Source organism: Gavialis gangeticus, unplaced genomic scaffold (genome assembly GCF_001723915.1).
Source record: "Gavialis gangeticus isolate Ggan-Ray unplaced genomic scaffold, GavGan_comp1, whole genome shotgun sequence".
In the NCBI taxonomy this organism is placed as follows: Eukaryota; Metazoa; Chordata; order Crocodylia; family Gavialidae; genus Gavialis; species Gavialis gangeticus.
The window spans coordinates 126,985,920-127,000,480 of NW_017729022.1; the positions used below are offsets into that span (position 1 = coordinate 126,985,920).

The 14,561-nt window shown below is 47.2% G+C and overlaps 1 protein-coding gene across 3 annotated transcripts; it reads right to left on the bottom strand.

The window, feature by feature from the left end:
- Nucleotides 1-1,570: 1,570 nt before the first annotated feature.
- Nucleotides 1,571-14,550, bottom strand: MGME1 (mitochondrial genome maintenance exonuclease 1). 3 transcript variants are annotated; one of them, XM_019516150.1, is made up of 6 exons: nucleotides 14,496-14,550; nucleotides 10,864-10,989; nucleotides 7,592-7,650; nucleotides 6,483-6,702; nucleotides 5,833-5,965; nucleotides 1,571-2,160 (listed from the first exon to the last, which is right to left on the bottom strand). In XM_019516150.1, the coding sequence occupies exons 3-6, from the start codon at nucleotides 7,635-7,637 to the stop codon at nucleotides 2,008-2,010; spliced, it is 552 nt and encodes a 183-aa protein (XP_019371695.1). In that variant the 5' UTR covers nucleotides 7,638-7,650; nucleotides 10,864-10,989; nucleotides 14,496-14,550; the 3' UTR covers nucleotides 1,571-2,007. The 3 variants fall into 3 exon arrangements, with proteins under 3 accessions (XP_019371695.1, XP_019371694.1, XP_019371693.1); XM_019516149.1 differs by having other exon boundaries at nucleotides 7,592-8,192; XM_019516148.1 differs by having other exon boundaries at nucleotides 7,592-8,208.
- Nucleotides 14,551-14,561: the final 11 nt, after the last annotated feature.

A 14,561-nucleotide genomic window follows, 5' to 3' on the forward strand; every position in this document is an offset into this window, starting at 1 on the left:
CAAAAAAAAAAAAAAAAAAGAAAGAAATCACAAACACACACTACTCCTTAAGGAAATACTTAAGTTAGTTTAACAACCTGGGTAGAGCATTGGAACTTCAAGACTCACCTTCCACTGACCCCCAACCTAGGGAGCTGATCATATCCACTTGACTGTAAAAGTGTAGGATTAGCACTTCAGTGACTAATACATGGATTTAGGAAGAGTCATGCCACATGGAATCATCCGTATTACTTATGAAGGTGTATTTTAAAGGAGACAAATCAACAGACACAGACTTGTACACAGCCTCTGCTCCAAATTCTTCTCCTTTGATTACCATGGGCCACATTCAGCCTGGGACACAAGATGTCACAGAGCCATCTAGTGGTCATATCAAGTAACAACAAACAAGATTCTAATGAGCATCTATTTTTGCAAACCTGAATCTTTTTTTTTCCTGTTAGACAGCCTCTTGACTTTTATGGAATCCACAGCCACCCTAATTGTACATTATCCAACCCAAATACCTCTTAGCACTGCTGCTTTCTACTGTCTCTGCATTTAGTTATCTGTGTCCATCTCCGTGATTCTTACTGCTTTACCCTTCCACACAATGTTGCCCAGCACCTCGTGCAGGGGCAGGCAATTATTTTGAGCTGAGGGCCGCTTACACAGTTTTGGCAGGCTGTGGAGGGCTGCATGGGTAGCCCCACCCCTTCACAGGTGCCCCGCCCCCTGTTCACCATCTTGGGACTAATGTCCCAATGTCTTGGGACCAGTGTCCCACGGCCAGCACCAGTGGAGCCCAGAGTGGGGCACAGGCTGGCAGGGTTCTGTGGAGCTGGGCTGGGCTGCACCACCAGGGAGCTGGCCTGGCTCCATAGAGCCCCTGCCGGCTGGGAGCCTGCACTCCTGCCAACTTGCTTTGGGCCCCGCCGGCACTGGCCCCAGGACATCAGTGCAGGCCCTGTGCTTCTGCTGGCTCCCTCACCTGCTCACTCCCAGTGCCCCCCAGCCCTGCGGTACAGGCAGGGGGCAGCGCACAGCCCTGACCCCCTGCTCGCCAGCAGGGAAGAAATGGCTGCTGAAAAGTGGCCCCTCAGCTGCCCCACGGCCAGCACCCCGCGCTGCAGGCGCTCGCAGCCTGTGCGGGGCTGTCTGAAATAGGCATGTATTTTGCCCACCCCTGACCTTGTGTATTTGAACTGCCACATCCATGCTGCAAGAGTGACTGCCAGGAGATACTCACAGAACAGAACTCCTGAAAATGTTAGCACAGTAACCCCGGGACAGCATCTAAATTTAATTTTTAGGCTTGCATGTTAGCCTCTCTACTGAATCTAATTAGATCTCAAGCAACCACCCAATTCTGAACCAGCCAATGACACTGGGAGCCTTGTTCCATTGCATAGTCTTCCTCATTAGTATGTGCTTTGTAGAAGTTGCAAATCGGGCCCCCACATACTTGCTGTCTATGCTATCAGCATCAAAGGGATGCTATTCACATAAAAAGACATGTGTTGTAAAGAGACTCAATTCCCTGTGTTACCAATACCTTGGAGACTGACAAAACCCAACATGTTTGAAATCCAGTCTGCTTTCACTATTTATGCCATTTTGTTCCTTGTTGCATTATCAAAGTGGAGAGAATACAATAAACAACAAAGTTAGTTTTATCTGGATTCAAAGTCAGTTTCACTTTCAGATACACTCTTCTGCAACAGTTGCTTAAACAAGCTCATATTTTGCTTCTATTCATTGTGAAAGGTATTCTATTGGTGTCATGCTTTATAAACTGTGCTTCAAAATTTAAACAAAGTTTCATTTCTATTTATTTCAGTGTCCCATCATATCATCCTAAAATCCCTGTGGAGTATGCACAAGTGATCCTCATTTTACAGATGGGGAAACGGGGACAGATGTAATAAGTGATTTGCCCAGGGTCAAAGAGGGAGTCAGAGCCCCAGCTACAATCCAGGATATCCTGCTTCAGCTCCAAATTCAGACTGGTTTCCTCTAAACTATTCAGCTCATGTCATCATTCCTTCTCTTCTCCCCATATTCTTCAAGGCGCAGCAGCCACTTAGTCCAATACTGAGAGCACAAGCCCATGTCCATGAAATGTGGATGTGCAGGGGAGCCATCTTTATAAGCCACCACAATAAGCCCACAGTTAACCTGCGATAAAAAAACATGGTATCACCAGTTGTTCACTATCAATATATATTTTCAGATGGCTGATCCAAAAGTTAAGCTGAACATGTACAAATGTAGATGCATGTAAAACTAAAATAAAAAACACTCATCTCAATGGCAGCGTTATTTGCAATAAAGTTTTTGGGGCCAGTTTTCAAAGGTCCTGAGCACCCACAATTCCCACTGACTTCAATGGGCATTGGAGATGCTCAGCAAACTCAGCATGAGGTCCTGTGGGTCTGTAAAGCAATGGTGGTTCAATCTTTTTGCCCCACAGGCTGGATGGGCTGTGCCTGGTCCATTTCCTGGCCAGATCCAGCTGGTGGGGCCTTGATGCAGCCACCTGGGGGCATGGCCCAATCTCAGCACAGATGTGTGGGTAGGGAGAGGGGATTTGGGAACTTGGCAGGTTGGGGCGTTGCTTTCCTGCAGCCAAATATCCCAACCTGTGAGGAGTTCTGAGGCCTGGATGCCATAGCTATATGGGAGCATTTGGGCCATGGGCTGGAGGTTGAGCAATCCTATGATAGAGCATTTTGGACACTAGATAATTACCACTGACTTTTACATTTAGCCAGCAGAGATTCAAACAAAGGTCATTCAATAGAGCAGGAATACAGAAAGAATGACTTCTATATCTCCCAACATCTTTCAGGTTTGTGAAATGAAAAAAAAAACATAAAACAAATTAGCTGCAAGGAATGTTAAAGAGCTATTTTTAAGGAACAGCATCTTGGAGCTACTCCCTGTATTGCTTAGCGGAATATGTCTTGGTACCATACGGGTGGTCATGTTGACTGATTGGTCATTCTAGAACAGGGCTGGACAAAGGGCTGCTTTCCGAGTTTTGCCAAACCATTGTCCCTTGGCAGATGCCCTGCCCCCCGATTGCCATCTTGGGACTGAAAGTCCTGCCCCCTAGCCCCTGACCTTTGCCACCAGAAATCCCTCCCCTTGCTCCCCAGAAGTACTCCTTTCCGCAAGGGGGTTTGCCATTTCAGACCCAGAAAAAGACCAAATTATATTTTAAAAATCAAACATGTACTACAACATTCATTAATTTCATGTCAAAAAATATTTTTGTCCTGATTTACATGTGTTTATGTAGTGTACATAGAGGTGATAGTATAATAGCTTAAAATGAATTCTTACTCTTGTATATTGTGGGTGGGTGGGGTATGGGGGAGAGTGTGGGTGTGTGTGGAGGGTTTGTGGGAAGGGTGGATAGGCACGAGGGCTGTGTGTACGCATGTGTGCGGATGTCTGGGGTGTGGTTGGGTATGGGGTTTGTGGGAGACTGTGTGTGGGGGGAAGGTGGCTGGGGAAGGCTTTGCCCACAGCCCCCCCACAGCAGGCAGAGTCTCAGCTAGCCCTCCTCCAAGCCTGGGCTCTGTGCTCCCTGCTCCTACCGCTCCTGGCCCCGGCACAGACCCTGTGCTCCTGCTCGTCATCACCTCCCAATCCCATCTGCCACTGCTGCCCTTCTCATGCTGCTTCCCTGTCCCCCACCCTCTCCACTCCGGCATCACATCTCAGCTGCATGGCCAAGACCAGAGGATGCAGCAGGAACTAGACCAACCCAGCTGGAATTGCACAGAGCCTGCCGAGAATCATGGGGGCTGGGACAGTACCTTCTGAGTCCTGCAGCCTAGCACTGCAGCCAGGAACCCCCTGGTGCCAGAGTGGTGGCAGCTGCAGGCAGGAAAGCAGGGAAATGGCTGCAGCAGGTGGCAGAGGAGTGGCAGTGAATGGGTGTACAGAGTGCAATGACAGCTGAGCAGGAGAGCGAGGCCCGCACTGGCAGGGGCTCCAAGATGGGGCACGGGCCGGCTGGGGCTCTATGAAGCCAGGCTAGGCCGTGCCAGCAGGGAGAGGAGGAAATCAGCCTGGCTCCATAGATGCCCTTGCTGGCTCAGACCTTGCTCTCCTGGCGCCCCGCTTTGGGCCCCACCAGCACAGGCCCTGTGCTCCCGCCCAGCTGTTGCTGTTCTCCATGCATCTGCTCGTGTGTGTGTGTGTGTGTGTGTGTGTGTGTGTGTGTCTCCCCCTCGCTTCTGCAGCCATTTCCCTGCTCCCCGCCCTGCCCACCTGCTGCTCAGGCACCACATGGTTCCCAGCTGCATCGCTGGGACTGCAGGAGGCAGCCTGGCCCAGTCGTGAGGACTGTAGCAATTGCCCATGGTCCTTCCCTGCGTCTTTCCCCACCCACTCTTATCTGAATTTCCCTCTGGTGCAGGGAGGCAGGAACAGCCCCAGGCAGAGATGACTGTAGGTGGGTATGGGGCCTGAGGCAAATAAGCCTGTGTGAGGCCCCTTTAACACTGCGAGGGGTAGGGCCACAGCTGCTCTGCTCAGCTTCTGCCCAGCTCCGCAGGGCCCCCCAAAGCATGAGGCCCAGGGCAGTTGCCTCAGTTCACCCTCCCCTTCCCCCACCAAAGGACGGCTTTAGCCCCAGGGTCCCAAGCCAAAAACCTCTGCTAGGGAGAGGCTTCCAGCTGGGGGGTAGGTGGGAGGGACTGCCTTGCTGCTGCGGCTGCTTAGTCCTGCTGTCAGCTCCCCCTGGGTCCTACTGCCGGTGACTCCTGTCATCTCTGACAGGCAGCCAGAGGCAGATAAATATTAATTTTCTAAATTTTTTAGGGGTCCTGTGGGCCAGATAGAATGGTCTGGGAGGCCTGATCTGGCCCACGGGCCATATTTTGCTTGCCTCAGTTCTAAAACAAGGGTGGTTAGCCTGTGGCACAGAAACAAGTGGCACAAGCAGTCTTTGTGTGTAGCACATAACCGATCAGGGACAGGGCAGGCAGCAGAGCAACTGAGAGGGCAGAAAGCAGAGGAAAAGATCAGGCAGGGAGCACAGGGCAGACAGAAGAATGGATTCAGCAGAAGGAGGACAGGAATAGCATATGGGGAGGGTGTGGGGCTAATTTGTGGCATACTTGCCAAAAAGGTTGGACCCCACTGTCCCAGAAAATCCTTGACTGGGAGCAGCCCCTGGCATTTTCCTTCTCATTTTTCCTCTTCAGGGCTGACACAAGGAATTATAACCCTTCAGGCCAAATAGGACTGGATCTAGCATTAAAAGGAGCCTATAAACATACATCTCTTAGTCACCTGGTAAGGGAAAGGCAAGTGCCACCCCTTACTTCAGAGAAGGATGTGATTAAATGCTTGTCAACTGCAGAAGGAAAAAGACCCTCTCTAGAAGCTACTGGGGCAGGTGTTGTTATTCCCTGTCCCTGTCTGCATGTCCTCTCAACTATTTTTACCACTTCCTACTTGCTTGCACGTGTCAGTCGATCACAGAAAGCACAAGGGAGCAAGACTGAACTTTTTCTCCCTTTGTACTGGCCAGGCCCTGCATTTTTGTTGTGATTTGGCCTTCCGCTTCAGAGTTGGGCTTTACAAAAAGGCTGGACATTTGTAGCTCCCAGTGACTTCAGTTTTTATGCCCCAGTTCTGAAAATCAGGCTCTTAGCAATGGGGCAGCAAAGTGGAAAGCAGCATGCTCAGCAGTGATGATGACAAAACCAGGTCAGGCTGGGACAGATTCTTGGCCCAAATGTAGAAACCCTAACTACAGTTCTATACTGGAGAAAGGCAATAGCGATATGGCAACTCCTGCTCGTCTCAGCAGGCAGTCAGTCCACTAACCTGGAAGTCATAATTAGCATCATGGTTTATGGCTCCAACATAGGCTGCAATCTGTAACGGGTTGTCAAATGTGTTCCGTAGAAATGGCTTTGGTTTCTCCGATGTCTTCCAGTCAATCACACACAACTGGCCTCTGTACAATGTAGTAAGGGAAGGCAACATTTTATTTTATGTTAAATGACTATAATAAAAAGACATGACACGCAAACATGTTAGTCGTGAACATGTTTCTCCCAGCTCCCACTGACAAAGTGTTGTTTGTTATTACTTTGCTGGTGCCACCCAGAGGTCCTCTTCAGAAGAGATGGGTTAAGTCCAGGGGACCAAGTACTACCTATGCCTGCTGCAGTTCTGGAGGACAATACTTAGGGTCATGTAGCCTGTTCATGGTGATAGGCTGCTACAGTGATGGGATGAGCAGTCCCCCTGTTATCAGGACCTCTGGTTTCACATGCCTTTTTCCACTGTTGTGTTGCTGATTATGTGCCCACTCGTCTCAGCAGTCTCTCCAACATCTCCCCACAAGTCCAATCAGCCTCCCAGCTACTGCTCCCCATGTCTATGAGCCATACAGTAACAAACAACCCTGACTAGACTGCAAGCTATCACTTTGGACAATACTTCATTTTATACAAGAACACTCATCTCACCGATACTCAGCCACACAATCTACCAGGCCCAGATATTGAAGAGTCTCATGCTGGACAGCACTTTCAAGAGCTTTTACTCCACTCATCTCTCTCAGGACATGTTGCACACTTTCCACATAGCCAGAGACAATGGCATCTTCCAGCTCCTGCTGAGGGACCTCTCTAGACTGACATATATGTTCCAAGGCTGCATGAAAGAGCGTCCCTTGAAGAAGGATGTCTAAAAAACATCACAACAAAAACCATCTTTAAGACCCTACTCTTAATACACAACAGGTATGTCTACACAAGATGTTTACTGCGGAGCTGCCTAATTAGTTCTGTGGTAAAGTCTCTGCATCTACACATGCAGCCCTATTAAGCCACAGTAAACTAATAAATGCCACCATAAATTAGCAGCTGTAAATACAACAAAGCAAAATCAGTTCTTCTGTTCAGCATAAATTCATATATGTATTGTACCATTTACTTTGCTCTAGCTATAACAAAAATAATTAGCATCCCCATGGTTAGACATTTCAGCAGGCCTTTGCTGCTTTAGTTTTGATGCCTTTTCAGAAATCAGAAAACCTAATGGAAAATTTTACATACTGAAGTTCATAACTGCAAAAACACTTCAGCGTATAAATCAGGCCATATGGCTTTCCAAATGCTTGTTGATTCAGAGCACCTAGCAAGCCAATATATTGTAGCTAGAGCCCTAGCCCTATTAAGCTAGCTGGCGTATTTAGAGGAATTGGCCAGCAGGCACTGGGGTCTGCTTTCCAGTTCTGAGTACATGAATACAAATATCAGAGTCTGCAGAACTGTCATCTCCTATGATTCTAGAATTCTGAGCATCCTAAGACCCTTAGATAATTATTGTTAGGCTGGAAGATTACACCAACAACTTTATGCCCACACATGCAGAAAAGTATCACTAAAAGCATCCGTCATGTTCCACAGATATTTCCCACCTCACTTACCTCCTGCTGATTCTAGCACACACTACCACAAACAGTGGAATGGAGTCTACAAGGAAAAGCATAGGAGCCTTCAACTCTTATTCCACTCTGCCATTAAATACTGACTCAGCCCATCATTTTTATAACTGCTATAGTTAGACTTACTTTTGTTGTACTCTGCAAAACCATCTTCTCCAAGTTTCAGTATCATCTGCTGTTTCCACCTCTTCAGGTAAAAGGCCTGTTCTTCAGGCATGGTCTGCTGAAGGATATTTGTCACACTGGGTATGCTGTGCTTTCCTAAACTAACTTTCAGTGGGAGCCTTGGGTCATTGGTTAGAGGCAAAGTTTTCTTACTGGGATTTAATAGAGGGACCCAGTTCTTTGGAGTTTTTGCTTCAGCAGCCTTATCTGGAGACCTGCATTTAATCACTGGTCCATATATCAAACTGTCTTCTTTAAATAATGTTTCTGGGGTTCGAGGCCTATCTTTGAAAGACGTGACAGAGCGGTGCAGGTCCTTGTATTTTTTGCTAACCTGTTCATAACCATCTTTCTTGTTGCTCTGGAGAGAGGTAGAGGTAACAAGAAGAGCATGTGGGACCTGTTTTTTACAAAAATGTTCTGTCAACAGCTTTTTTTTTACCCCACATTTTTTTGTAAATAGCTGGAGTGATTTGATTCCCCAAAGCTGCATTTGTATACGGGTAGGCTTACTGTTTTCTTTCTTCTATTAGGTACTTTCAAAATCTTCTATAACATCCAACTGTAGAAAAAAAACCCTGCCATTTGGAGAGTTATTGTAATTTATTATTAGGAAGGTATCTCAAAAACAAAAACAAACAAAAGCTGCACTATATGCAGTCATGCATTCAAATAAACAGTAGTATAACATACTTTTGAGTTAAATGCTATAGTAACATGGAGAAGCCAAAGCAGATGCCAAGTGAAAATAAGAAAAATGGGAAAAGATATGCTTTCACCAAGACTTGCAATGAGATAGATAGAGAAGATTGCTGCAAGTAGCAGAAGCTGCAGTGGGAAAAAAAAGGCTCTTTACAACAGGAACAGAAGCATTTGAATCCAGAAAGGGGACACTTCTAATGGATGAGGAGAGAGAGAAATTGGTAAGTTGGGGAGGGAGAACGAAGCAAGACTCGAGAGGAAAGTTTGAGTGGATCCGTAAAGGAGAAGACAGGCTACAGCATTATGGACATGCTGGAATCTGGAGAGCCAAGACATGGAGAGCCCTAAAAGAAAGGAGATAAATGTGGCGCGTTTACATACTTTAAATACAAATTCAGGTGAACATGGATTTTTTTGCAACTGAAATTTGGATTTTTTTTCCTAGCCCAATGTTAAAAAATAGGCCTATTTCATTCTAACACATTCTAGCAAATTTCTCTAATAAGGGCTGCAGACCAGATTGTCTAGTTTATGGCCTGGCTTTTACACTGCATTTGCCATTTTAGACCCCAATCCTGCAAACTTATACATGTGTTTAGATTTTAGGCATGTGAATGGCTGCATTGAAATAAAAAGGATTCCCAGGGCACTTGAAGTTACTTGCAAAGAAAACATACAGATAATGCATGTCACAGGCTATCACCAGCCTTTGTTCTTAAAACATTCTGGCATTTTTTTCTTTCACTGAATGTCCCATACAGTGCTGCAAGAACTGTCCAAATATTAGGGACTTTGGAGACAAAAAGGGAAAGGCTCCAATCTTAAGCTATTCTGGGCAAGCAAATCTTTGTACTAATGTAGCACACCAGTGACACCCACAGGACTCTTTGCAGGTGCAGGCTGCATCACAGGACAATTTGCAAGGTTGGGACCAAACATACAGCTCTACAGAGGGAACAATCCCAATGACAAAGGGGCAGAAACTTATTCAGCCTCATTAAGAGCTACTTGTAAGCACAATTTATCATTGTGAGACTTGCTAGTGATTTTAGCATTATATAGCGAGTTGTGCAAAACAGAATACAAGTTGTTCCATCCCAGAAGTGTTTGCATTTTTTTATAGTATAAAGTTGCTTTTCATGATAATGTAACTTCTAATTTGCAAGCCAAATTAATTTACTGGCTGTCTAGTTCATTTAGTTAATGGTATTTTTTTCATTCCAAGTAAAAGTGAGGTACCTTATAAGGAACCCTTTCTAACCATTTTGAAAAATGAAAATGTGCATTTTCTCTTTTTTAATCAGTATACTGTACAGCAGAAAGACAATATACAAGCAGATCTACTTAAAAAAAAGGATTCAGCTAAATCAAGTTGTATTTGTCCTTTTTCAGTGTGCAGCAATGGGAAACTGACACAGATTTTGCTTTAAGCATGTTGACATTCAGACTCCTGCCAAGTTTACTTCACTGCTCGCACACAAGAATCAAGCAGTCAGGTGAAGCAGGGAAGAGCAGATCAATCAATTTAAACCATTTTATCATGATGACAAGGTGTGCAAGTGCTGCCACCAATAAATAGTCAAGTGTACTGGGCAGTTTCACAGTAGCAATGGGTTAGAAGGGTTTTGTGCAGCTGGCTAAATTCTGGCCAGTTCATATCTCACTGAAATTAATTGAGGAATACACCTCTTGAGCAAAACCTAAAATAAAGTTCAATTCTGCATTAGCTTTTATTTTGAATCAACAGCAACATGTCATCCAATACAGTCTTACTCTTTGTACAATACAGAGGCTGCCCACTTTCTATTCAGCAAGAAACCTGTGATGTTTTTCATAGTGCATGAGGAAGTACGTATCATCAAAACCAATTTTGTTTCAGGACTTTCAAATCCTTCTTAGATTATACTTATACTTCCTTATACTTATATAAGCCTTATACTTCCTGGTCTCTATTGCCAGCTTAATCTTAACAAATTTTCTCTTTGTGAAGAAGCTTTCTGGGTCTTCTCTTTACTATAATCAAATACATGTCCACTTGCATGAAGTTTCTCTAAGGGGATTTAAAGCAACTGGTTCTTTCCCAAAGGCATTCTAAGTCCCGTCTTATGTTCTGAGTGCAGTTTATTTTGTTCTTTTTTTAAACATAATTATTCCCAGTCTCTGACTGGGGCTGGTTACCTGATAGAATTTGTCATTGGCTGGATAAGGAGTAATATGAGCAAATTATGACACAGGCATAAATTCTGAAAACTGTTTGGATTTACTACCAGCTAGATGAGGTAAGAAGTGGCAAAGGTAGAAACCTGCTACCTTAGGAAGGTCAGATTTGTTACAAGAAGCAATTTGTTTCAGGGAGCTAAAGCTTCATCACAAAAAGTATCTGTTGTCCTGAGGGGTGTACCTACACATTAAGTTATTCAAGAATAAGTGGGTGAATCTAAACTAGAAAACAGTACTTTTATTCTGGAATTGGAGCATCCCACATGGAATTATTCAGGAACAGCTGTTTTGATTTAAAGCTTACAACTGACCTTGCTTCAGAATATTTTTCATGGCTGGAAGATTTTGCTCATATCATCAGCCTTGTTCAAGGGTTTGCAGCAAGTCGGTAGCTTTCAAGCTACTATGCCTTTGTTAGCTGACCTCAACTGGGTGACCTACAGAAGATATAAAGCCTTACTTATCCTAAGAACTAAATACAGCTGTTTTCCAGGGGTGTATATTCAATAGCTTGAATTTCATGCGTTGCGCAATGGTGAGGGTTGTGTGTAAAGATCCCAGGATCACTTGTCAAAGAAAGGCTCAATACTAGGGGTGGGCAAAATGGCAGATCTGGCTGGCAGCCCATTTCCCAGCAATCCCTGCCCATGTCACTGTGACCAGTTTCCATGGAGACCTCAGTAGTGGTGGCATCATGACAGCATGGGGCTAGGGTTTCCATGGAGACCAGCCCCAGCAGTGCTGGTAGGGTGTGCAGCTGGACAGGGAGCTGCCTCGGGGCTGGCATCTTGTAGTGGTGACAGGGCGGTCTGGAACCAGGGCAGAGCCACAGTCTGCTGCCCGAATGCCCCTGCCTGAGATGTGCGGACACACAATAGCAGCCCTGCCCAGCTCCAGACCATGTGGTCACTGCTGCCAGATCTCAGGCCCGGAGCAGCTCCCTTCCCAGCTGTGCACCCTACTAGTGCAGCTGGGTCCAGTCTCCATGGAAACCCTGGCCCTGCAGTGCTGGGGCTCCTGGGGTCTCCATGGAAACCGGCCACAACAACATGAGCAGGGGCTTCTGGGAAACAGAGTCGGCTGTGGGCCTGATCCAGCCCATGGACTGGACTTTGCCCACTCCTGCTTGATACTCATTACCAGGGATCCTGGTTTTCCCTGATAAAAAAAAATCCCCAGTTTTCCAATTAAAAAAAAGTAACCCAAAAATCCACATTCTTCCGTGATTAAACTGAAACACCACTAATATATGGATACATACATAGCGGCGTTTCATTTTGATCATGGAAAAATACGAATGTTGGGTTAATTTTTTTAGATCAGAGAAAACCAGGACCCTGCTTATTACTAAGACTAGAATTTAGGGGGAAATTTCAAAGGAGATAGTGAAACAAAACAACATTCACAGAAAGGTTTCTGAGGACACTTGCTGCTTTCTTACAGCAGCTATAAACCCCCCCCAAAACATTACCCCCCCCAACAAACAAAAAAAACCCCAACTAGGTGCCAAGGCCACACTCTTTCCCAAAGGCCAAGAGCTGCCTCACTGAGTGTGGTTCCCACTGCTGTGCACTGTCCCACAGAAGCAGCAGCTGAGAGGGCTGCCACCCTGCTCGGTCCCTGGGGGCAAACACGTTGGCTGAACCACAACTCCTTGGGCATGCTCTCCCAGCACAGCTGGCAGCAGGACAGTTCAGTGGTGACCAACATGTGGCATACATGCCCCAGTGTTGCCAAGTTTTAAATATGTAGGGGTGTACTGACAAAGATGTTTTGGGCCAATACCAATGGCTGATTATTAACGAGCCATATCAGCCACTGCCAATCTGATTGCCGATATACAGCCCCACAGCTTGGAGCAGCGTCCGGCTGGTAAGTCTGTGGGGAGCAAGGGGCATGGTGGGGACTGATTACAGCTCCAACAGTGAGGGAGGGAGTGGGGCGGGGGCAGGGACAAGTGCTGCACAACTGGGGTGGGGCACAGGATGGAGATGTCGCTTGTTCAGGGGGCTGCAGGGGTGAGGCAGCCAGCTCCTGCTGCTGTGCATGTCCCAGGGGAGGCATAGGGGGCATGTGCCCCCCGGGTCTGTCTGTGGGGTGAGGGTAGGCTGCCTGCTTGGGACTCGTACCAGCCTCTTCCTGGTGTGGGGGAGTGAATGGGGGGCTGAGTTAGGGCTGTGCTCGAGGCAGGCGGTGGTGGCACTGGGAGGGGGGGGCTACAGTGAATTTTGGGGTGGCTGTAGCCTCTCTTCCCCATAGCCTCCCCTCCCAGTGCTGCTGCTGCCTGCCCCACCTGCATCCCTGATCTTGCCCCCCCCCACTGGGAAGAGCCTGGTGCTGCCCCTGGCACTGAATGGGCAGCACACTCTCGCCCCATGCACAGATCTGGGTGGCATGTGCTCCCCATGCCTCCCTCGGGATGCATGCAGCAGCGGGTGCACCTCCCCTCCCCACCTGCAACGCCATCCCATGCCTTGTTCTGCCCATGCAGCCCCTGCTCCAGCCCCACTCTCCCCCACACCATGGGGGCCTCAATCTGCACCCCCATATTCCTTCCCTCTCACAGACTCACCAGCCGGATGCTGCTCTCTAAGCTGCCGGGCTGCATTCCTGGCTGCGTGCATGCACATGGCATTTACTGGCAATATTATCAGCCATGTCAGCCAAAAAAGGCAAATTGCCGATAATGTCAATTTTCCTTTTATTGGTGCCAATACAATATGGACCAATGTATCCATATAAATATGAAATGATTGCATTGGAAGCTCAAAATTATTTTATTTGCTGAAAAACTATTGTACGCTAACGAAAGGTACAAATAAGTCGTCTTCTTTACTTTATATTGCTCATTGTGTGTCATCAGTGAGTGAGTGAGACTGAGTCATCAAAGTGGAAGCATTTCTGTACTTCCAGGCAGGCAGTCATAAGAAGGTGCTCACAGCAAACCTAAGATCAAACATCGTTTCTGTACCGGTCTAATACCCCAGCGCAACTGGATTTAAATTGCAGTGTGTAGTGGAGCATGCACCCCAGCCTGAATGCTGACAGGACTCCCCTATCAGTCTCATAGTTAGCGTCCCACTGGCCAGTTTCTAGAAGGATCTGAGCAACATGTCTATTTTATGGAATTGGGGGACTAGCTCGCTCCTGCGGCCTTTGGCTGAGGTCAAGTGAAACTTGGGGGGGCATTCAAACCCCAAGCCCCCAGGTTTGGGCCTGCACATAGGATGCCCGCTGATGGATTTGGAAGTAGCTGAAGCTCTGGGCTAAAAAGTCTGGGGTGCAGGATATTTGCTGGTTGCAGTGCCACATATGGTGTTTGAACGACTGAGCCTTGAACGATTGAGCCTTGCTTAATCAAAAGGAGTTGGGCTAATTTGACCTGGAACATGAAATATTTTCCAAAATATTAAACAAAAGACAGCAAACCCAAAAGCCAGTTAAGAGTCCTTGAGAGTGACTTGGGTGTGGCACATTCTACATCAATGAGCTGTCTACAGATGGTCTGTGCTCTTCCAGGACGAAGGCATTGTGCAGCCTGTGGGACTCTTCCAGGAAGAGCTCAAACCAACTGCAAATGCTTCCTCAGCCTGACCAAGGGTGTTTGCACCCGAAAGCTTGCCAACTATCTGAGTTGGTTTAATAAAAGAGATCGGTTTCACCCAACGAACCTTAGACCAGCACGGTTGCAAGCCTACACCCCTCGTGCATTTTGAACACTTTAACTATTACTGATCGTATAAGGGCTGACATGACCGTACAAACAGAATCATGACCGTACAGCCGGCAACACCGGTACGCCCCGAGTGCGCGGGCACATCGCAGCGGGGCAGAGACCGGAAACCCGAACAGGGCCCGGGCGGGGAGCGGCACACACCACGCTGCAGGGACCTCGCGCCTAGCGTTGGGGATCTGTAGTCCCCAGGGGACACCCCCACCTTACCTATGGCCGGCTCCGTACCGCCGCATGCAGTTCTTCTCCCGCCAGTGCCGGCCGCTGGTGCGGCCT

Coding starts and splice junctions, on each gene's coding strand:
- MGME1 (XM_019516149.1), bottom strand. CDS start 8,123: ATGCAGCTTTGGGGAATCAAATCACTCCAGCTATTTACAAAAAAATGT. Junction 6,703..7,591: donor TTTTGCAGAGTACAACAAAA/GTAAGTCTAACT, acceptor GATGTTTTTTAG/ACATCCTTCTTCAAGGGACG. Junction 2,161..5,832: donor ATGCTAATTATGACTTCCAG/GTTAGTGGACTG, acceptor TTTTTATCGCAG/GTTAACTGTGGGCTTATTGT.